The sequence below is a fragment of the Vicia villosa genome, linkage group LG6 (genome assembly GCF_029867415.1).
Source record: "Vicia villosa cultivar HV-30 ecotype Madison, WI linkage group LG6, Vvil1.0, whole genome shotgun sequence".
Taxonomy (NCBI): domain Eukaryota; kingdom Viridiplantae; phylum Streptophyta; class Magnoliopsida; order Fabales; family Fabaceae; genus Vicia; species Vicia villosa.
In genome coordinates this window covers 27,973,999-27,997,075 of record NC_081185.1, presented here as the reverse complement: position 1 = coordinate 27,997,075, position 23,077 = coordinate 27,973,999, and the positions used below count along the sequence as shown (strand labels likewise).

Genomic DNA, 23,077 nt, shown 5'->3' with positions numbered 1-23,077 from the left:
TGTTCTTATTATGTCCTACCTCACGACATATACTACACTTCCTCTGCATTTTTCAGTGGCGTCCATTTCGGTTCTAATACGCTTGCTGTTTGGTCGACCGCTTTTATTCCGGCGCATTAAATCGTTGTGCCAAATTGTTTCCCCCTCGTACACAGGCCAATATGCCTCCATCGCTGCCACCGGAAAGTAATTGTCGTATACGTTGAGCAACGTTGATACCTTGTAAATTTCTGATATCAATGATAATGCATCAAAGTGAGTATGTGAACATGCTGCAATGACATGGGAGCAAAGCATGCGATAGGCTTGAAATTGGCCACAGTCGCACCAACGATATGGGATTGAGACCCTATATTGTTGTCGTGGCAGCCCCTGGTTGTGTTCAATTGTTTCTTTGACACTGAAGGTGTGGCCATGACGGTCGAACTCTGTAACTCGATAAGTGTTCCCCTTGGCAGATTCTTGTTGTACATATTTCATGCAGACATCGCTGTATATCTGTTGTGTTTGTAACACTGAATTCCACCGCTTACCTCTTGTGGCGAACAAAGTTGCCATCCGAAAATATGTTGCACTAACTAAAACAGTTACAGGTAGGTTTCGTATGCCCTTGAAAACTCCGTTCAATGATTCCACAAGATTTGTAGTCATGTGGCCCCACCTAGCCCCATCGTCGTATGACCTAGTCCATCTCGCTCTGTCAATGTTGTCAATCCACCTCCCCGCATCTGGATTTGACAACGCTATTTCACGACGGTAGTATTGAAATCCAGGTTGGTTTAAGGCATACCCCGCGTTCACCAAATGGTTCTTCAAAAATTTATCTTTGATCTCTCACATTAAATTTTGTGCGATATGCCTAATACAGTAGACATGCTTAGACGGGGGGTCGTGTCAACCATTTGCCGGATTGTTGTATGCGCTGTCAATAGAAGCGTGCCTCCGAAATCAAACAAAGATCAGATTGTGGAGCAACTCTATCTCGGAGATTCTTCAGAAAGAAACTCTAAGCAGCAGCTGTTTCTCCTTCTACCAGAGCAAAGGCTATTGGAAAAATATTGTTGTTTCCATCTTGCGCGACCGCCATCAGCAATGTTCCTTTGTATTTTCCATACAACCAAGTTCCATTAATTTGAATAATCGGCTTGCAAAAATCAAATCCGATGATGCATGGTCGAAACGCCCAGAAAAGTCTATGGAAGATTCCATTACCTTCGAGAGGGGTTCCGTCTTGGGATTGTGCCGGCAGTGTCTCCAATATAGTAACAGTCCTAAGTGAATATAATTGAAGTGCAGCCAAGTAGCGAGGAAGTTGTTTGTAGGATTCCTCCCAGTTGCCGTAGACTATTTCCATTGCCTTTTGCTTCGCTAACCAAACCTTTCTGTACGACGGTCTATATTTGAACACAGAAACACAATGGAAAACCTCCCAAGACTAGACCGCAACTAAATATCACCTCACCTCGCTACTCGCAGATTATTCCTAAAATCAACCAGATCTCACATATTAAATTTCTCACAATTAAATAATTGAATTTTGAATTTGAATAACTAATAAATAATTTTGAATTTCTCTCAAAACAATATTCAAACGGACTCGGCATAAACTCAAACTAATTGACCCGGAAATAGAAAAGGCCCAAAACAAACGACCCGAAAAGAAACGGGTACCCCATATCCATACAATCAAATTCACATTCAAAAATTGAAAAAGTTGAAACAAATCAAAAGCTCTTTCCTTTCTCAGAATCACTTCTCATTGTCTCGCTGGTTCAACTTGAAGAACCAAAGTCACCAACGATGGATGTTGAAAACCAAAATCCAGATTCAAGCTTTCCGTTCTGGAAACCCGTTCCTCGCAGGTTCCAACCCGATTCACCTTTCTTCGCTATCGGTAACCTCGAACGGGAACTTCTTGTCAAACAGGTTCTATTCTAATTGTTTCGTGTTGTATGCTTTTTTTTTTTTGTTTTTTGAGGTTTTGTTTTTGAAATGTGAATTGTTAATTAGTATCTTTGTATTTCAAAAGGTTGCGTTGGAATTTACAGAAGAGAAGGAACAGATTGAGAGTTTTATACAAGAAGATGATAGGTATTGATTCTACTATTACTCTTAGTTCTTTTTCTTTGATATTCTTAACTTTATTTGAGCTCCTATTCTTATCTTGATTAAATTATGAATTAAAGTATATGATTTTCAATTATGAGTCACGACACCACAAATATGACACTGACACAAAAAATGATTAAACTAAACATAATCACAAGTGTCTCTGTATGTGTTCGTGTGTCTGAGACGGACACGGACACACATTTTTTAGAGGGGTTGGAGCTACCGTGTTTTTAAATGTTGGGCTAAGGTTAATATGAAAAAAGTAAATAGATAACTTGGTTTTTAAATATATTGGAGTTGTTGCATTGATATAAACGCTGGGTGGCCCATGGTTCGATCGATAGATTCTCATACCATATTATAATCAAAGTTTGACTTAATCCATCCTTACGAAAACGGCTAGCCTTAGGCTATGTTTGGGATTTTGGAGGGAAAGGGAGGGGAGGGCTTTGGAAAATATGAAGAATTGAGTGAAAAGAATAAAAAGATTTTGGGTAGAAGGGTTTTGGAGGATTTGATTTTATTCATAACACCAAAAACCCCATAAAATTGGGGAACTCAAAAATTGTATTGAAGGAGGGTTTTGGAGGGCTTCCATAAATTTTGCACATATCGTTTAGGTTGTTATACTATTTTGAAAATTAAAAATTTTGTAATGATAATGAGTCTTTTATCATTCTAAACAAAATCATTTTTTCAAAAAATGTCAAATATTTTTCTATATTATTTTAAAAATTCAATTTCGGAAGCCTTCCCTTCCCCTCCCCTCCAAACTCCCAAACATAGCCTTAAGGTTTTGGATGAATATGTGTGTCTCTCACTTGTGTGGTTACTCTATACTACTAATGGGTCTCGTTGAAAAGAATATGGTCTCAATATATGTTTATAAATAGGGGGAAATCCTTATCCATTTAGTCGGTTTTGTAGGGATGAGTTATAACAAATTTCAATACTAATAAAAATCCTTATCATGTCACGAATATTAATCTGAGATCACAATCAAATGTGCCCTATACGACCTCATTTGCAGTTGCTGCTGTGCTGCTGACATTAAAATAACTGAAATTTTGTATCCATTTTTTGAGTTCTGCCGATCTTTTATTTTTAAAACTCTTAACATAGATATATGATACATAATATATTAATATTCAATAGGCATTGGAGTAAGGCATGCTTATCTAATGCACCGTTATTAGATCTTACTCAACACTCGGCTGATGTCTGATAGAAGTTGTTGCTATTATTAGCTTATGAAATGGATTGTCGTTTATAGTTATAGTTTTAAGTTATTCTACTTTATTCTGAGTAAAAGACCTTTCTTCTAGTTCTCTATTGATTTCATCTACATCTAATCATTTATATGGAAAAACATAATTTGATTTGTATTACACTCGAAGCTTTACCTTTTGTTGAAGATTCTGCTTTGTCAAAGAAGGTAACCTCTAGTGTGTGCGCCTCATTTCGTAGTATATCCCTTTGTGCAGGGAAGTCTTCTGTCCTATTGTTGGGTGTGGAGCGCGTTTGGCTTCAATGGATGACTTCGAAAATCACTATAATGCAAGACATACTGCATCCTGTTCTGTGTGTTCTAGAGTCTATCCAACGTCACGTTTGCTCAGCATACATGTATCCGAAGCTCATGATTCTTTCTTTCAGGCAAAAGTTGCACGCGGCTATGACATGGTAGTATATGTCTAAACTCGAAATATATGATTCAATTTGATATCATGAAACAGTTTTATATAGTACTGCCTTTAACATGGTTCTTATTTCTTTGTAATATAGTATGAATGCTTAGTGGAAGGGTGTGGTTTGAAATTCAAAAGCTACAAAAGTAGGCAGCAGCATCTGGTCGACAAGCATAAATTCCCGACATCGTTTGAGTTTTTCAAGAAGGCTCTGCCGTCAAGAAAACAGAGGATGAAGTCTCAGCGCAAAAAACCTTCTCATAAGGAGGATACTTCAGGAATGATGGAAGTGGAAAATGCAGCCATGGATGACCTTGTCTCAGCAGTCTCTAGATTGAATACAACGGACTCCACTCCTTCCTCTATCAGCTTTGGTCGTCGTAATACCAAAGGCTTGTCATTTGTCCCTCGGGCTGTTCAGCATGGGAAGGGGTCAAACTCGGGTTCATCCGTAACTAAGAGATCATAAGCTTCCACTTTAACCAAATTACTTTTTTGATTGCCGATTGATTGATCGATCTTCGGATGCTGTCCCATTACAAAATCTCTGCGTGTCTTCTTTCCCAAGGCTGAAGAAGCTGATAAACTTGAGGATTGGAAAATAGAATCATGCTGGAAGATATAGTATAAATCTTTTTGTGCTCTCGTATGCTGTATTTATCGAACTGTCAGATCTTGCTCAACCAGTTATTAACACTCGCGTGAATGCGTGATTTTTTCAAATGCTGGGAATCTAATTGCAGGGAAGACATCCCAAGCCATCATGGGTAGTTTTTTTCCTCTTTATCTTAGTTCCTTTTAAGGGTCAATGTTAGGGGTGGGATCAAATGAAAATATGATGGAGAGGATTTCAAATGAAAAGGAAATGTATTATAAATCCTACATCAACAATTCATTTGACTTTTGGATTGAAAAGTTGCATATTTTGTTAGTTCAATTTCTTTCTTTTGGCTTTAATCATCAATATCAACTATGATGCACTAAGCATGACTACTTTTTTAATGGCAAAATTATATAATTAAAAAAAAAGTTTATGTCCCGCAGTCGCGTAATATAATTTAAAGTTTTAATTTGGTTTCTTATTTAATAAACGTTATGTTTTAGTCTTCAAAAACTATTCTGAATTAATACAACAACTATCGTTACAAAAAATATTTATCCCAAGAACAACTAACAGATGGTAGAATATGTAGGCGAATCCTCCAGAAGAAGAAATCAATGTGGATATAATAAGAGAGTTCTATGAAAATTCTAAATCCTGGGAGGATGACTTCATGCTATCAAGAACGTTTTAGGCAAGAGGTCGACAAATTCCATATAATAGAGAAGTCATCCATGTATACTTGGAAGATACTTTTGTGGAAACTCCCGATGAGATATACTCTTTCTCTAAGAAAGTCGCAAGAAATGATTGGGATTATGATATAATCGCGACTGATATTTGCATTAGAAATGAGGCCTATGAGCTAGGCAGAGCTGGCAGACCTATCCAATTCAAGTAATCCAACCTCACCACTGAAGCTCAAATGTGGCTAACCTTTACCACACATAATATCACACCCAAAATTATTTAAATTAATACCTCTTCAGCAAATTGTCTACTCAACTTATCAGGTATATCTTGACCAAACAAGAAATAGACATATCCATAATCATATCTGACAAGATTTTGGTGATTGTACATTCAATTTTTTAACCTCCTCTAGCATTTCTGGGATTGATCACTGGACTTTGTAGAACATATGAAGTTGATCTCTCATATTACTACAATTGTTGCATCGATTCAAAGATGGATGGAGATTTTGTTTACCGCTGTTGTACGGCAAGAAACAATAGAGCACGAAATTGTCTAAGCATTCCACCTGCAGCACCCCAACAACGTAGTTTCAATGCTCTTAATTACAACATGCACACCTACTTCACTCATAATTGGGTATTAGTGACGCATGCCTTTGAGTAGGGGTGGCAAAACGGGCCTGGGCCCGCCGGGCCGCCCGCGCACCCGCCAAAAATTGGCGGGTTGGGTTGGGATTTTAGGCTCGCCGCTCGACAAAGCTCGCCCCGCCAAAACCCGCCGCCCGCCATACCCGCCCCGCCAAAGCCCGCTGCTCGCCAAAACCCGCTCCTCCTTCGAAACTCACTCTTTTTTAAGTTAATTCTAGTAATTGCAATTCTTGATGGTTTATTTTATACATTTATTTATAAATATATGTATTATTTTTTAGAGTAAATTTGTTAAAAAGTTACTTTTATAAAAAATTGTTTTAAAAAATAAGTGAAAAGTTTAATTAAAAGGTAAAAAAAGCATATTAATTTATTACAAAAAATATAAATAAAAATAGGCGGGTAAGCCCGCCGCCCGCCAACCCGCCATCTTGGCGGGGCGGGCATGACTTTGATGCCCATTTTACTTGGCGGACATGCCCGCCCCGCTCGTTTTTTGGCGGGCATAAGGCGGGGCGGGCGGCGGGGCGGGGCGGGGCGGGCGGCCCGTTTTGCCACCCCTACCTTTGAGGTTTGTTTTTCCTACATGATTCTGTGAGTAGACTAGAGCTACGGAATCAAGAACCACATTCTCCTTATGATCATCTACATGCTTAAGAAGATTTCATCAATGATCTTCAATGGCATGTGGACAAATCATTATATAAAAAAATAGGGGTGAGGCAAGTGGAAGTGGAGGAGGAAAAGTTGAAGCTAAAGAAACAAAATATGAGGATGAGGAGGAAAGTGGAGAAGAAGAGGAAGAATGGGAAGAAGGTGAATAAGAAGATGATGATGATTGAGCTACTGCCACATCTCGTCTCTATCACTATGAACTTTTATTTTCTTTCTTTGACTATTTTCTTAATTTCATTTTACTCTTTGTTAAACAATTTATGTGTGTTTTATGTATTTTAGTAACAATGCCATGAACATGAGGAATTTGGACATGTTGGGCATTTTTGTACTAAATACATGAGCATGTCTAAATTCTCAAACATATGAGTATCTGTTAGAACATCATTTATGTTGGATGTATGTGTGTTGAATATGAGCAAGTACAACGGATAATTATGGCAGTTATAGGAAACTCGCTAACAAATTGTGATATGCGCTAAGCGAATTTTACTTCCATAAACTCACCTAGTGAGAAATTTTTGGCTTAGCGAGAACCTCTGCAAAACCAACAACAGTGGATCGATAAAGCATCTTTAAAAATAAGGGAAACTAAGATAGAATGATCTCACACCAAAAGTATTCTGAATTTAAAAAAAGGATGATAATAAATTTATAACAAAGCAATATTAAAAAATTGTTGCTAAATCGAATGAGAGTAGTAGGTTAATAAAGTCTGAGACAGCAAGACCATTTTAAATTTTTTAAAGCTCTATATAAGTTAGTAACAATTCAACCATGACAAAACAACTACATACCATATTAAGAACTATAGTTTAACGGTGACAAATTTATTAAGAACTATGTAACACCGACACTTTAGAAAAAAGGAGTGTATGTGTCGTGTCAGTATCAAACATTTGCACTGACACTTATAATTATGTTTAATTTATTTATTTTTTAAAATTATCATCAATATCACCATCGGAGTCAAATTCAAAATTTCCGTGTTTAGAATAAGAGGCAAATTTGTGATGTTTGTTGTTGTACTTCATCTTACATAAAGATGATTCTAGCAGTATGAAAATTATTAATTATTCAAAATATAAGTTATTTTAAAAAATTTACCACACAAATTAAGGTGACAATGTCTAAATGAAACTAATTTTAGAAAAGTCAGCACCACCATCACAAAACAAGTGCCACTTCAAACTCTAACTAAATCATTTTTCACCCATGCATCTTTTCTCCATCATCACACAAGTCACTCATTCAAACCTCATCACACTCAAATTGACAAACATCATTAACACAACACAACACACACATCACCATGCAATCTTTGATCTCAAAACAATCCAACAAAAAGAAACATCCAAACACACCAAACCCCAACAACTCATATTTTCTCTTCGTCATAGCAATCATAGCCGCAGCCTTCATCCTCTTCGTCTTCTATTCCCGACAAACAGATCCCCGACACATATGCTCCACCGTTGGCCCCCTCACGCCCGCACAAACCATCATCGCCGAAGAATTCGCAACATCCTCCATCCCCTTAGTCACAATCTTCCACTACGCCACGGCGCGTGACGTTCCTCAACAGACCAAAAACGAGATCAGAAGACCATTCGACGTACTACAATCCTTAGGACCATGCAACTTCCTCGTATTCGGAATAGGTCACGACGCGCTCATGTGGGATGCGTTTAATCCACGCGGCATCACGCTATTCCTCGAAGAAGATCCTAAGTGGACAATCTCTTCCCTCAGACGCTTTCCTATTCTACGCGCCTACACAGTGCGTTACAACACGCGCCTCTTAGAAGCCACCACGCTATTATCATCCTACAAGAAGAACTGTGGGGCGGTCGGCGGAGACGACCACCCTCTCAAGGATGATCGTCGATGTAGACTCGCGCTAGGCGAGTTTCCAAATGAGGTGTATGATCGGGATTGGGATGTGATCATGATTGATGCGCCGAGGGGATATATCCCGGCGGCTCCAGGGAGGATGGCGGTGATATATTCTGCGGCGGTGATGGCGCGTGGGAGGAAAAAAGCGGGTGTGACGCACGTGTTTCTTCATGACGTGGATAGGGCTGTTGAGAAGTTGTATGCTAAGGAGTTTTTGTGCATGAAATATAGAGTTGGTGGTGTTAAGAAACTTTGGCACTTTGTTATTCCACCTGCTAATAATGTTACTGATACTGCACATGGATTTTGCTAAAATGGTTTTAGTATTTTCTTCTTTGTTGAGTGATTTTCAATTTCATTAGTTAAGATGATTCATACATGTAGTATTTATAAATTTTCGTTACAAGGATTGAAGCTTGACAGTTTAAGGCTAGCTTGCAACACAAGTAAGTAGTTACTTCACAAACAAGTAACTAACCAACTTTAATCCTAACCAATTAATTTTTCCCTAATTGAACATTACTATACATCCTTTCTTAGATTCATCCTTTCTTGTATAGTAATTTACTATACAAGAAAGGATGAATCTAAGAATTTTACCTTCATCTTTTTGTTTCACAAACAAAGTGTGTTTATGAGGATATTTCTTAAATAGTTCCTGACAAAAGTATGACTCAATTTTAATATACAAAACTCTTGGTACTTGTTTGAATGCATACAATTTCTTTTTCAACTTGTCCGCTTTTTTTCCTCTTGTTTTAGATATCCAAGTGGTTGATCTACATAGACATCTTCACCAAATTCTAGATGAATGAAGGTATAATTCACATCAAGTCGATATACACTCCAATAATTGCAAGTTGTCAGGGCCAGGATAGCTTTGATTGGTGGTGTCCCACCTAGCAATTGGAGGAGCAAATTCATTATAGATTATTCCATTTTGTTGAGAGTGGACTAGTCATGCTTTGTGCTTTTAAATTTCTCCAGTTTTCAGTGTACTAGGTTTTGTATATCCACTTTACACCAATCTTCTTGCGTTATGCTGGCAAAAAATTTAACTCCTGTGTGTTGTTATTTTCAATGGATTTTATCTCTTGATCCGTTACTTCATTTCAAACGAAAATATTAGCAGGTTCTTCATATGTATTTGGATCAACCCTTGTGTTAAAAGATGGCTAGATTGTATAATGGCCTATACCTTAGACTACTTCTTGACTTGTGACAAAGACACATAGTGCTTGAGGCAAGTATGTTCTTTTATTTCTCTGAGAGGTAGCTCATAAGCATCAATTTTTTATTTCCCCATCATTGTAATCAAGTGCAATGATGTCACGGTTTCCTTCAATTGTTATCTCTTTATGAACTTCAAGTCTTTGATATTCCTTTCAGCGTCAAGTTTCATTTGCTCGTCTGTGGCATTCTTAAGTGCTACTGTGACATATTCAATCAAACTTCAATACTCCTTTGAACACAATAGATTCTCCATTAACTATGCCTAATGATCATAAAACCAATTATACTTTGGAATTGATGGTGGTGAAAACTTGAACACAACAGATTCTCTATTAACTATGCCTAATGATCATAAAAGCAATTATACTTTGGAATTGATGGTGGTGAAAATTTTGAATATGTGCCTATTGGTGAGTTATGAGTTATAAAAGTATTATAATCAACTCTAACAATTTGCAACCAATCAAACTAACAAAACTGCGTATGTTACCAAAAAAAACGGGTAAGACTCTAGATATCAATTGTTGAGTAATTGATCAATTTCATTAGTTAGGATTATACATACATTATTTATAAGTTAAGTAAGGCTATGACCACAGGAACAAGTAACAAATAATATCGGAGATTTAACGTCATATAACGAGTAGCATCCTTTTGGTTCTATCTCTCCACCTTGCTGAATTTTTTTAATGATAAAATTAGTAAGATAGATGATTCCATCACATTTATAATGAAGTTGAGTTGTGGTTGATCGGTTGAACCATCACTCACACCCCATGTGTTTCTTAAAACATATGAATGATGTGTCTTTTAATTAGTGTGTTCACCTACTGTTATAAATAGATTGATTTTGTTCCAATAGTTTATGAATCATATATGCTTAGTTTATGAAACATATATGTGGCATCCATACGGTGCATCGCTCGGGTATTTTTAGCTCCCCGTTCAAGAAGAAAATGCACAAAAAAATTCAGGGATGCAAGAACAGCAAGTGTTAAATGATGCGAAGTAAACAATACAACACATCATATTTTGGCAAATAAACAGAGTAAATGTACATATCACGGATTATGGAATAGGCCGATACAAAATAGTTGACAGGTTCTGGCTCCATGATAAGTGCAGATTCTGTGTCTAACTTGGCATAAACAGAGGGGTCACCTTCCTTTGAATTATCTCTTCCACCTGCTTAGCTGACAAAATGGATGTCTCGCTTTCATAATTGCCATTCTCCATCTGCTGGTGTAACTGGAAAATCAATATAATTAATTTGTTTTCATGGAAAGCTTATGTAATAAGCTGCTTTTATAGCAAAACATAAAAATAAATTCAAAATTTTATGTCCCAAGTTGAAAACCGCTTACGAACATGTCATATAAGCTATAAAAAAAACTAGTATTCACCTTCTCAAGGATTGCAGATTGATCATCCAAGTTAAACTTGCGCATGTGCTGCAGCATCTCTAGTTGCTGTGAAGATTCACTCTCTCAATATAAGCAGTGTACACGTACAAGTACCGACAAAGTTCAACATAAGTTGAAAATATTACCTGTTGCTGTAAGTTTTGTTGATAGCTCTTTTTTTCTGCAAATTCTTCTTCTCCAAGCTCTGCTTCATCGCAGGCCATCTCTTCTCTAACAATTCACAATTCATAGTTAAAAGGCCATTTTTGCAGTAAAGAATTGAAGAGAAAATGTTGACAAATAGAAATGAGTTAATGCTACACATAATGATAGAGGTGACTTACTTGGCAAGGAATTTATAAAATTCAATCATCAAATCTTGGTCATTCTCATATTCAGTACTGATTTTTCCCAGGCATGAAATACCAAATCGTGGGTCTGTTGTATGAATAAAAAAATAAATAATGGCAAAATGTACATATAATAGATGTATCAAACAGAAGATAACCTCAAGAAAATTATAAGTATTGAAAAAATTGACTTATTGCATTGGTCACCAGAATAAATATCTATCAAGATTGGCAAGGAAAACGCAGATCTGCACATATCATCAATCAGAGTATCAAAATGCCCCAAGTTACCCCGCAGCTACCCTAAACTAAAATAAAGAGAGGAAAATTAAAACAGTGCATAACTGCATATATCAATGTCAACCTTCCCCCCACAGATAAGAAAACACCTTAAGTTTTCTGGCCCAAAAATATAATTCCACTCTTCTATGCTTTGCTTCCTTGTTATATGAACTCCAGTTTCCTGGTTTTTTATAGCAACAATGGGCTGTGACATGGAATGAGAACTAAGGAGTGGAAGAAATTTTGATCAGACTGGAAACCCATCAAGGCTGTGAAGGAACTGTAAATTCTTGGGATTACTCGAATGAAGAATTGCAGCCAACGATTGTGGTTGTTCCTTCTTAGTCTGTTTCACATGCTGAGAAAAGGTCTCTTCCAGTAGACCTTCAAACTCGCAATCGCTCGCTTTCTTCTCTCCCAAGAACTTGAGTGCTGATCTTCCCTCCTCCCAATAACATATTGCTGGAAGACGAGTGACCATCATCACCAGAATCCTCGACACACCCCCTCAAAGGCTTGCCACCTCTGGCTGTAACAATTGATGAAACTCTGCAATAAACGATTTGGTGAGTTCCTCCAATCTTCCCGTTCTTGCTTCCAACACGTCAAATTCTTTCTTTCATCTTGAATGTCACAAATGCTGGCTCTCCCTTGACAATCCAGCTGGTCGGATCAATGATAGAACTCAGAATTTTAAGGTGACAAACTAAACTTTATTGACTGAAAGTGAAGATGGTGAGCCTCAAGCTCTTACAGTGGTGGGAAACAGAAAATAGAATGTGTAAACAAGAGTTCTATGAACTCTTAAACCAGAGCTAAGCTCTTAAACCAGAATATAACTTTCCTAACAAACTTTCTAACAATATTTCCCCTTCCCTCCCTTTTATAACAGAAAGTCCCCTAAAACCAGGGAAGTTGCTAACTAACTCTTATTCCTTCTCTTTCTACAAACTTCTAGAAACTGTGCTTGTGAACTGGGCCTAGTGATTGGTTCATGTTGGACCTTGGTGTTCTATCAGTTAGTGAAAGTAAGGTGTTTGTTACATGCATAGTGGAAATAAGTTAACAACAGTAAACAGGTATTGGACTTGAGATTGTGGAATTACACCTACCTTTCCAGTAATAGAAACCAATCTCTTTTATTATCTAGAAACCATTTCTATCCCTAATACCAGAAGTACATAATCTGGTATTGCAATTGGCAGTAAACTAGATCTGTTGCAGTCGCTGCAACATGGAACTTATCAAACTTTGCTGTCCCTATCACCTTTACAGGCATCCTGATAACAGGATAAAAGAATTTTAACTCATCTTTTACCAATCGTCCAAGCTTATGGTGTTTGGTCATAAATATGAAATAAAATGACAGAAAAATCAAAAAACCATAAATAGCATAAGTAGTGACTGCACTTTTCTTGTTTTTCCTCATAATAATCTTTAAATGTTATACTTATTCAAAATTAAGTTATTTAAATTTCTAAACTCAAGCCAGCTCAACTCACCTCTCAACAATAGCTTTTGATTAATGCCCCATTCAACTCTACTAAAACTACCAAAATCACAGGTTCAGATCAAAGCTGTAAATAACTGAAAGTGAAATCAACCTTTTCCTTCAAATGTTGTAGCAGGTGATTTGCACAGAACCAAAAATCTCAGATGCTAAATTTCATGTAAGAACACAAACCAATGCTGGAGTTACAATAAAGATTCATATAAACAAATTTGAGCTTGTACACAAATTAGGGTACCCCAATACAACAAATTCAAACTTAGGCTATGCTTAGAAGAAATTTTTTAAGCAAAGAAATACAGGGAAAACAAAAGGTTCCGTTGAGAGAACCTCATTCGGGGTTTGGACTTTCAATAATGCAGGCTAAGACAAAAAAGGGAGGTTTGTGAAACTTGAATAGTCTGGTTGCTATTAACTCAGTTTGTGGACTCAAAATTCTAAAACTACATCTTTAGGACCAGCACGAAGCCGGTTATCACATCGACTACCAAGAGTTTAGAATGCTATCATTCCGTCTCTCTCTTCAACAGCTAAAAGGCAAATATCCCGTAAAGAATCTGAAATGCACACATATATACAACATCTCTATATAGATATACTGATATACACATAAACACTTGTATAGATGAACTGTGACACAAGCACAGCAGGCAGCTGAGTTGAATTTAAGCACATAATGCCATGACTACGCAGATTAATGACATGAAAAAAAGACGTCAAGACTCGAAATTCAAAATACAACTTAAATAACAAATATATTTCAATACAAAAAAACATACCAACACCCATCTCCAAAAATATTTCTTCCTGTATACTAGTGGTCACAGCAACAGCCTCCTGCTCATAGGTTATGAATTCCATAAAAATGGCAGCATAACATTTTACAAATCAACTTTCATAACATAAAAAAAAACTAAAGTATAATGTGAAACTGACTTGGAGTGTTTATTTGATATTAAAGCATTCAAATAGACATGTCAAAATAAGCATTCAGAGATTGTTCATTCATAATCTAAAATCCAACCCCACAAAGAAGATTCTAGCCAATTCCTATGCTTGCTTCAAGTTTTCATTTTCACTGGAACAAATAAACATAAACATAATTCTCATTCAATACTTCCTTCAGCACATTCTTTTGCAACTTTTGAAAACAGCTTCAACATTTTAAGAAACTTTGAAAGTGCATTATCTTTTGACATTGAAGATGAAATGCCCAATTAAATTTAAACCCATTTGAGACACCAACAGCAAAAACATGAAAACGAAGAGCAAAGATAAACCCCTTAAACAAATGCCAAGATAATCTATCACCTGCTTATCCAGAACAGCATCTACAATCCTTTTCTTTACATCTTCAGAAAACAAAACACACAACACAACCATATTGCAATAAAATCAAAATAGGGTTGAAAAAATAACATTCAAAACACATAAACCAAAACAAAATTAGGATACCAGGCTGGGCAGTAAGGATAATAAAACGCTCGAAAAGATGAAAAAGTTGTTCTCTGGACAACATTCCACTGCTCTGCATTCCAGAAGCCATTAAAGATCCACAAAACAATACTCTACTCACCGCAAAAGTGGCCCAAACGAATCTTATCTGTGTCAAACGTTTTTAAGCTCGTGCATAACTTAAGTTTTAAGCACTTATTTCGCTTATTTAAATTCCCAAATTTAACTTTATCAAAATTAATCGATAAACAACAATAAGGGGCATTTTAGTCAATAAGGAAAAAATTGCAATCAAGTAGAATTATGAAAGAAATAGTACATTCATTAAATTTGTAAACTGCTTTTTTACATTGAAATTGAAACAATATCATAAATATAAGAAATCGCTTAAAACCCAACCATAAAATGGTGAGAGAAACAAGAACAATTATTAAAAACTAAATATAAATATTAGTAGATAACCCTAATTTCCAGATCTAAAAATCCTCATCAAGTTTAAAAACATGATCAGTCCCATTCGCAGTCAAACTATTCATCACAGAAGCCTTCTGATACTCCCCAACGCGCTTCTCAAAAAAGTTGGTTTTCCCCTGAAGCGAAATCAGATCCATCCAATCAAACGGATTCGTCACATTATAAATCTTCCCACACCCAAGCTCCCCCAACAACCTATCAGCAACATACTCAATATACGTACTCATCAAATCACCGTTCATCCCAACCAACGCGCAAGGAAGCGCGTCGCACACAAACTCCCTCTCGATCTCAACCGCATCGCGAACAATCATCTGCACGCGCTCTTCTGGAAGTTTCTTTTTTAATAGCGAGTAAAGCAAACAAGCGAAATCGCAATGGAGACCTTCATCGCGTGAAATAAGCTCGTTTGAAAAAGTTAATCCAGGCATTAAACCGCGTTTTTTAAGCCAGAAAATCGCACAGAAACTACCGGAGAAAAATATACCTTCAACGCAAGCGAAAGCAACGATTCTCTCAGCGAAAGTATCAGACGAATCGATCCACTTCATCGCCCATTCAGCTTTCTTGGTAATACAAGGAATCGTCTCGATAGCATGAAACAAACGGTTCTTCTCAGCGGAATCTTTGATATAGGCCTCCAGGAGAAGAGAATACATCTCGGAATGGATATTCTCAATTGCGATCTGGAATCCGTAGAAGGCACGCGCTTCAGAGACTTGGACTTCTTTCATGAATCTTCCGGCAAGATTCTCCAAGACGATGCCGTCGGAAGCGGCAAAGAAGGCGAGGACATGCGAAACGAAGTGGCGTTCGCCGTCGGTGAGGGAGATCCAGTGCTGATTATCTTGGGAGAGATCGACTTCTTCGGCGGTCCAGAATGAGGCTTCGGCTTTTTTGTACATTTCCCAGATTTTAGGGTATTGGATTGGGAACATGCAGAAACGGTCTGGGTTAGGGGCGAGAAGGGGTTCTTCTGGAAAAGCAGGCATTGTTTGGTTTGAGAATTGAAATTGGAAGAAAAAAAGTGATTATTTGAGAAGAGAGAAAGGGTTTATTTAGGATTTGTGTTTAGGGTTTGAGTTTTGAGTGAAGAGGTATGAAGGAGTGAAGGGTTTATATAAAGATTGAGTGAAAATTGGAGCGGGGGAATTTGAAAAAATTTGGAGGGTTTGTTTGGGAAATAAATGTGCGGAAAAGAGGGAAACCACGCGGGTTTTTTGAATTATTCAAAGAAAGTTTGGCGCTAGCTATTTATTATTTAATCTATTTTTTTATGGATTCCTTTCACCTTTTTCTTTAAAAAACATTTAATATATAAAAAAAAAAAGTTTTTTCATATTTACTTTTTTTGTGTAATAACCTTGTGCTTTTCATATTTATATATTAACTGAATTAATTTATTAAAGAATTTAAAGGTAGTGTACTGTCGGTATAAAATATTTTATATATTTAGTGTATCACAATCCTTAAAAAAAATACTTTATATGTAATTTAACGAAAAAGTTAAACTTCTATAAAAATTAACGATTATAATTTCAATGACACTATAAAACTATTTTACACTGTCTGTATATTAAATCTTTTATCAAAACCATATTAAATAGTTTTATTATTGAGACCCTTTATTTTTCTTAGCAATATTTAATGTTTTATATAAATATCATAGTAGTAATAAAAAAATTATGCGATTATTATTTTTTCTTCTGTTTTAATTAATTATTATTTTAATAAATTGGAAAAGCTTTCATAAGAAGATTGGAAGGGGGTAGTTTGGGGTTTTTGAACAAGGGAGGCGTAGTTTAGGTATTTGATGGGAATTTAAGATGGTTTTGTTGTTTACATTGGCGTGTAGCCGTGTAGGGATAACGATGAAATGGTTTGTTGGGATTTGAAATGAATGGATGAGAATTGTGTGGAGTAAGCTCTTTTGAGTTTATTTGTAAGTCTTTTTATTTTTTTTTGCTTAAATGCACTTTTGACCCCCTTATTTTCATTTTAATGAACTTTTGATCCCCCATTTTCAAAATTCCTTATTTTGATCCCAAAACATTTAGTTTTTTGCCAATTTTAGAGCCCCTCTCCAAAAATGCATATGTGGCAGTGAGAATTGCTGAGTTGGCTAAAATTACATATGCCACGTAATTTAATTAATTTAATTTAGGGATAATAGCTATTTTGCCCCCTGCCATATGGGCGAGGTTTGAAAAACGCCCCTGTAAAAAAAAAAATTTGGATTTGCCCCCTAACATATGAAGATTCCCCTGTTTTACCCCTTCAAGAAATTTAATATTCAAAATTATTGACGTGGCAACCATTTTTTTATTTTTTTAAATTATTTATAATGACGTGGCATGCTTAGTTGGAATTTTTTATTATTTTTAATGACGTGGCAGGCTTAGTTGGAGTTTTTATTTATTTTTTATTTATTTTAATTCCATGTGGCATGTTTTATTATTATTTAATTATTTGTTTGTTAAAATGTCAAATATTAAAGCCAAAATTTTGTCTTCCATGGGTATTGAACCCATGACCTAGTAATTACAAGGGGGCACCACCAACCACTAGACTACTTTACTTTTGTTGTTCTATTCTTACTTTAAGTACTTATATTATAGTAATTTCTGAAAATATGTTTATTAAATATTTATTTAGGTTCTTATATTTTGATATATGTTTTAATATTATTGTTAATCAATGATAATGTTTTATTAACCAGTATATTAGTGTTAATATATTTATTTAGGTTATGATTTTTTATTATATGTTTTATTAACTAATATATTAACATTAATATATTACATGAATTGCATATTTACCGTTAATATTTAAAATATTGTAACATAGATATTTAAAAATTATTAAATATCATTGATATTTAAAAATGTTAATATTTAAATAACTTTAATTATTTAAATAACTTTAATTATTTAAATTATTAATTGAAAATAACGTTAATAAATTAGTTTAAACTAGTTTATTACATTAGTTTAAAAGGTACATTATTTTTTTAAAACATAGCCTATGAAACATGATTAACAGTATATTTTAAAACATAGCTTATAAAATATGACTAAATTAATTTGGTTCAGTATTTTTTAAATTAGTTTATAAAACATAGCCTATAAAATATGACTAAATTAAATTAGTTTATGTAATTAAAACTAAATTAAACAAATTTAAATTAAAACTAAATTAATTTATATTTTAGAATTTAATTAATTTTAACAGTAAAATAAATATTAATTATAATAGTATTAATTAATAACAATGTTAACTAATAACTATAATATAACTATTATATTTTAACTGATATATTTTATAATTTAATTAAAATAAATATTTAATTAGATAAATATATTAACGTTAATATTTGACAAAAGTAAAATAGAACAACAAAAGTAACTGATAATATTTGATAAAAGTAGATAAATATAACTAGTTTATTATAATATAAGTACTTAAAGTAAGAATAGAACAACAAAAGTAAAGTAGCCTAGTGGTTGGTGGTGCTCCCTTGTGATTAATAGGTCATGGGTTCAATACCCATGGGAGACAAAATTTTGGCTAATTCCAACTAAGCTTGCCACGTCATTATAAATAATTTAAAAATAATAAAAAATTCCAACTAAGCATGCCACGTCATTATAAATAATTTTAAAAAATAAAAAAAATGGTTGCCACGTCAATAATTTTGAATATTAAATTTCTTGAAGGGGCAAAACAGAGGAATCTTCATATGTTAGGGGGCGAATCCAATTTTTTTTTTTTACAGGGGCGTTTTTCAAACTTCGCCCATATGGCAGGGGGCAAAATAGCTATTATCCCTTTAATTTATAATTTTAAATACAAAACATAATCATTTATTTAATTTATAGGTTTAAATACAAAACAATTTCTGAACAAACTAAATAATATTAATTCTTTTTTTATAAATCAGAAACTTGTCCACCTTTCTTCATCTTGTTCGTGAAATCCTTGACCTAAGATCTTCATTTTCCAGCATACCATATCTTGTACCCCTAAACGTATTCCTTTTCGTTTTCGTTTTTATAAAACCCAAACGTATTCCTTTTCGTTTTCCAGCCATGTCCATGTCTCATTTTTCTGAAGCAAGTAGTCGAACAAAATCCCCTTCCGTCCATGGCGAATGTAGGTGTGGTCTTGATGCACCTTTAATGACTTCTTGGACTGATTCTAACCCAGGACGTCGTTTTTACGGGTGTGGGATGTACAAGGTAAGCATCTCCTATTCTGTAATTTTTAGTTGTGAGGATAACCCTAAATTCCATCCTAAATTGCATCTGTAAATTTCTGTAGATTCAGGGGTACAAGAGATGTAATCATTTTGTTTGGTATGATGAAGAGCTGGGCCCTAGAGCAAAAGAGATGATTTCAACATTGAAACAGAAACTGAAAATTGCAAATCTCAAAATTGATGCAGCCAAGATCCAAGAAGATGAAATGAGCAAGAAGATCCGGAATTTGAACATGAGGATAATGTATTTGAAGCTTTCGATTGCGTCCATTGTCGTGTTAGTAGTGGGACTAGTGTTAGGATTTGTAATGAACTAGTTTGATGTTAAATGAGACAAGTTTGATGTATCAGTCTCAATTTCCAATTGTAACACTTTTGATTAATTATGAGACAAGTTGTACTATTATGGTTATCAATGAGATCAGTTTGTTGCACAATTTGTATCACTGTTTTTAGGGCAATTTATTTTACAAGAGAGCCTATTTGATAATGTGCTCATAGTTTAATACTGCAGGCTCTTTGTATCAACTGTTTTTACTGCAGGCTCATAGTTTAACAATGCAGGTAATCCTGGATTAATACTGCAGGCTCAGAGCTCAATTGTTTTTACTTGTAAGTTTGTTCAGCTCTGAAATAACCTTGAAGGCCCAGTAGAAGCATACAATATGGTTCTAAGTTTTTTCAAGGAGGCTAGAAGTTTTGGTAGGGACTTAAGTTTCCTGCATTCATTTAATTCAAGAGTTTGCAAGGAGGCTGGAAGCTTTGGTAGGGACTTAAGTTTTGAACAGCTATTTAATTTAAGAATTTCCAACATTGAATTATTTTGGAGCCATCAAGGATGAACCAAAGACTTGATGTATTGGGGCAGTCCTGAACCAAAGACCGTGTGCCATCAATTATGTGAACATTCTGTAAGGGGCAGTCCTGAAGAAAATCCTTGTACAACAGCGCCCGATAAAGACAACTCCATTTTTCAGGCTTTCAATCTTTTTGCAGCCATCTAAATGTAGTTCAAATAATTGGATTGTTGGAGGATAATATTATCGTTACACTTGCATATATAGACATTCAAATATAGACATGCAAAACATGCAAAACAGAAGCAACTTAACTAGACATACTTCAAGTGGCTGAACCTGGCTATTAGACAATCAATGCCATAACAGAATACACAATGCCATAACAGAATACACAATGCCATTACAGAACACATCAATGCCATAACAGAATAGACAATGCTTGTTCATTAAAGAACACACCAATTGTTTCCCAACAGAAATGAAATTAGACAACCAACCAATGCCATAACAGAATAGACAATCAATAATACCATAACAGAACACCTTGTTCATTAAACATACTTGTTCATTACAACCAAACTAGATAACCAAAATATACTTGTTCATTACAATAGATAACCAAACTAGATAACCAAAATATACTTCTTCATTACAATAGATAACCAAACTAGATAACCAAAATATACTTGTTCATTACAATAGATAACCAAACTAGATAACCAAAATATACTTGTTCATTACAATAGATGACCACACTAATTACATAACACTACTCCTGAGATGGTTGTGTAGATGGAGGTGCTTGTGATGAGTTTCCAATCTCAACTTGGTTTGTTTTACTCTTCTTCCCTTGTCCACCTTTGCTATTTCCTCCTTTTGGAATGGCTCTTTCAGCAGCCCTCTTTCCCTTACAGCTTCTTTTATTGTGCCCCATTGCGCCACACTTATGACAAGTAACAGTTGCCAATTTTCTAGGTAGGACATGTGGATTCTTTGGTTCATCGTTAGACTTGTTTCTCATTTTCTTGGGACGACTTATGGCCCTTCTCATAGCTGGAGGATTCATAGTGGACTCCTCATCCAAAGGCCACAACTGTGGACCATTAGTAGGGTAAATTATATGGGAGTAGCTGTTGTTGAAATTAATCTTCCTGTAAATCACAACAGATCCAATGAAAATCATAATAGTAGTTCAGAGAACATTAATACACAGATAGTAGATCATAATACCTGTAATATTGAGAAACATAGTCTTCAGGTTTTTTCTTGATTTGTCACATACATGTGATCGAATGACTGCAAGGGATTCCAGTTAAATCCCATCTCCTACATGAACATGTCTCTTTCTTCAGATTAGCAACATATGTATCCCTTCCATTAGTCACACCATATATCGCCATATCATCGTCACCATGCCATGTGGGTGTCCAATGTTGTGCAATCTTCTTCTTCTTTTCAAGACTCACCTGTATCTTAGGGCATATGTCACCGTTGTAGCTACTCATGAGTTCCTTTTGCTTAGTTAGCCTCTTTGTAAGGTAGCGTTTAATGCCTTCCAATAAAGTGATGATTGGCTTATCCCTATATTCCAGAATTGCCCTATTGAAAACCTCACACATGTTGTTTACCTGAAGATCACATTTGGAATATGTTTTGAAGTGAGATCGACTCCAATAATGTGCAGGGATATCCATCATCTCCTTCCATGCTGATTGTTTCATGTTCTTCATCCTTGCCATTGCCCTTTCCCACTATGGCACAGTTGTTGCTCTTGCTGCACTCCACATAACCTCTTTGAATTCAAGCCCTGGATTTTTCTTCTTCCAATTCCCATATAAGTGCTTTGCACAAAGGCGTTGTTCTACATGATCACTCACAGCTTGAATTGCTGGTACCAAACCCTATTATAAAAACAAGACAATTATTAGATGAGAATCAATATATAGCACGTCACCATGAAACAATCAAGATCCATACCTTTTGTTGGTCGGAAATAAAAGCATAAGCTCTTTTGTTTATGGCTTCCAAATCTTCCAATAGAAGTTTGATGAACCAATCCCACGCATCTTTTGTTTATGCTTCCACAACAGCATAAGCAATAGGAAAAATCCTATTGTTTCCATCCCTCCCAACAGCAGCCATCAATTGCCCTCCAAAATCACCTTTCAAGAAACACGCATCCAACCCTATCAATGGCCTACAGTACATTGCAAAACCATACTTGCAAGCCTCCAGACATACATAAATCCTTTCAAAAACAGGGCCTTCAGTTGAAGGAGAACATCTAATCACACAAGTGCTACGAGGGTTAGATTTTAGTAACTCTTGTGCATAACTTCTCAGATGGTTGAATTGGTCCATAGAAGCACCTTGTAACAAATCCATAGCCTTTCTCTTAGCCCTGTATGCCTGATCATGTGACAATTTCACACCCCATCTATCAATAGCTTGAGCTATCAATCCTGCTGGCTTCATATCAGGGTTGTGTCTAAGAATATGGCCAAACTGCTTAGCCAGATATGTAGTCTTTGCTTGCCTGTTATTTGGAGTTCTTGAACAGTTGTGTTCATCAACCAAACTTACAACTTGCCAAAATTGGTTGCCAACCCTTTTACTAATCCTCATGTGAAAAGTGCATCCTTCCATACATTTCATCACCATCTTCTTTCCATCATTTTTCTTGACATGAACATTTTTGTTCATCTTCAAAGCATATTCTGCCAAAGCCTCATGAATCTTTTCTTTGTTACTAAACACCATACCTAGCTCAAACTTTGAGGAATCACTCTTAAAAGAAGGAAACTTTTCTATTTCATCATCATTGTCACTCTCATTAGGTGTGTGCAATACATCAGAATCATAATCCTCCTCAGAATATATATCCTTGGCATTATCCTCATCACCTTGAATGATAGTTGTCCAGTCCAATTCCACATCTTGTCCTTCATCCTCACTTTCAGGAACACACTCATTCAAGTCATGACTATAACTACTCAT

At 35.5% G+C, this 23,077-nt stretch overlaps 6 protein-coding genes across 6 annotated transcripts; 3 read left to right on the top strand and 3 right to left on the bottom strand.

The window, feature by feature from the left end:
• The first annotated feature begins 1,699 nt into the window (after positions 1-1,699).
• LOC131611377 (uncharacterized) lies at positions 1,700-4,737 on the top strand. The gene is made up of 4 exons (XM_058883416.1): positions 1,700-1,926; positions 2,030-2,091; positions 3,597-3,795; positions 3,898-4,737. The coding sequence occupies exons 1-4, from the start codon at positions 1,801-1,803 to the stop codon at positions 4,267-4,269; spliced, it is 759 nt and encodes a 252-aa protein (XP_058739399.1). The 5' UTR covers positions 1,700-1,800; the 3' UTR covers positions 4,270-4,737.
• Positions 4,738-7,534: 2,797 nt separating this feature from the next.
• On the top strand, positions 7,535-8,747 carry LOC131611376 (arabinogalactan O-methyltransferase 1-like). The gene has a single exon (XM_058883415.1). The coding sequence runs from the start codon at positions 7,732-7,734 to the stop codon at positions 8,626-8,628; it is 897 nt and encodes a 298-aa protein (XP_058739398.1). The 5' UTR covers positions 7,535-7,731; the 3' UTR covers positions 8,629-8,747.
• A 1,649-nt stretch (positions 8,748-10,396) lies between these two features.
• LOC131609056 (uncharacterized) lies at positions 10,397-14,681 on the bottom strand. The gene is made up of 7 exons (XM_058880687.1): positions 14,549-14,681; positions 14,405-14,445; positions 13,873-13,930; positions 11,296-11,389; positions 11,098-11,182; positions 10,952-11,017; positions 10,397-10,796 (listed from the first exon to the last, which is right to left on the bottom strand). The coding sequence occupies exons 1-7, from the start codon at positions 14,637-14,639 to the stop codon at positions 10,683-10,685; spliced, it is 549 nt and encodes a 182-aa protein (XP_058736670.1). The 5' UTR covers positions 14,640-14,681; the 3' UTR covers positions 10,397-10,682.
• On the bottom strand, positions 14,544-16,130 carry LOC131609055 (ribonucleoside-diphosphate reductase small chain). The gene has a single exon (XM_058880686.1). The coding sequence runs from the start codon at positions 16,012-16,014 to the stop codon at positions 15,025-15,027; it is 990 nt and encodes a 329-aa protein (XP_058736669.1). The 5' UTR covers positions 16,015-16,130; the 3' UTR covers positions 14,544-15,024.
• A 2,980-nt stretch (positions 16,131-19,110) lies between these two features.
• On the top strand, positions 19,111-19,831 carry LOC131613443 (uncharacterized protein At4g04775-like). The gene is made up of 3 exons (XM_058885111.1): positions 19,111-19,260; positions 19,343-19,524; positions 19,795-19,831. The coding sequence occupies exons 1-3, from the start codon at positions 19,111-19,113 to the stop codon at positions 19,829-19,831; spliced, it is 369 nt and encodes a 122-aa protein (XP_058741094.1).
• A 2,322-nt stretch (positions 19,832-22,153) lies between these two features.
• LOC131613441 (uncharacterized) lies at positions 22,154-23,077 on the bottom strand. The gene has a single exon (XM_058885110.1). The coding sequence runs from the start codon at positions 23,075-23,077 to the stop codon at positions 22,154-22,156; it is 924 nt and encodes a 307-aa protein (XP_058741093.1).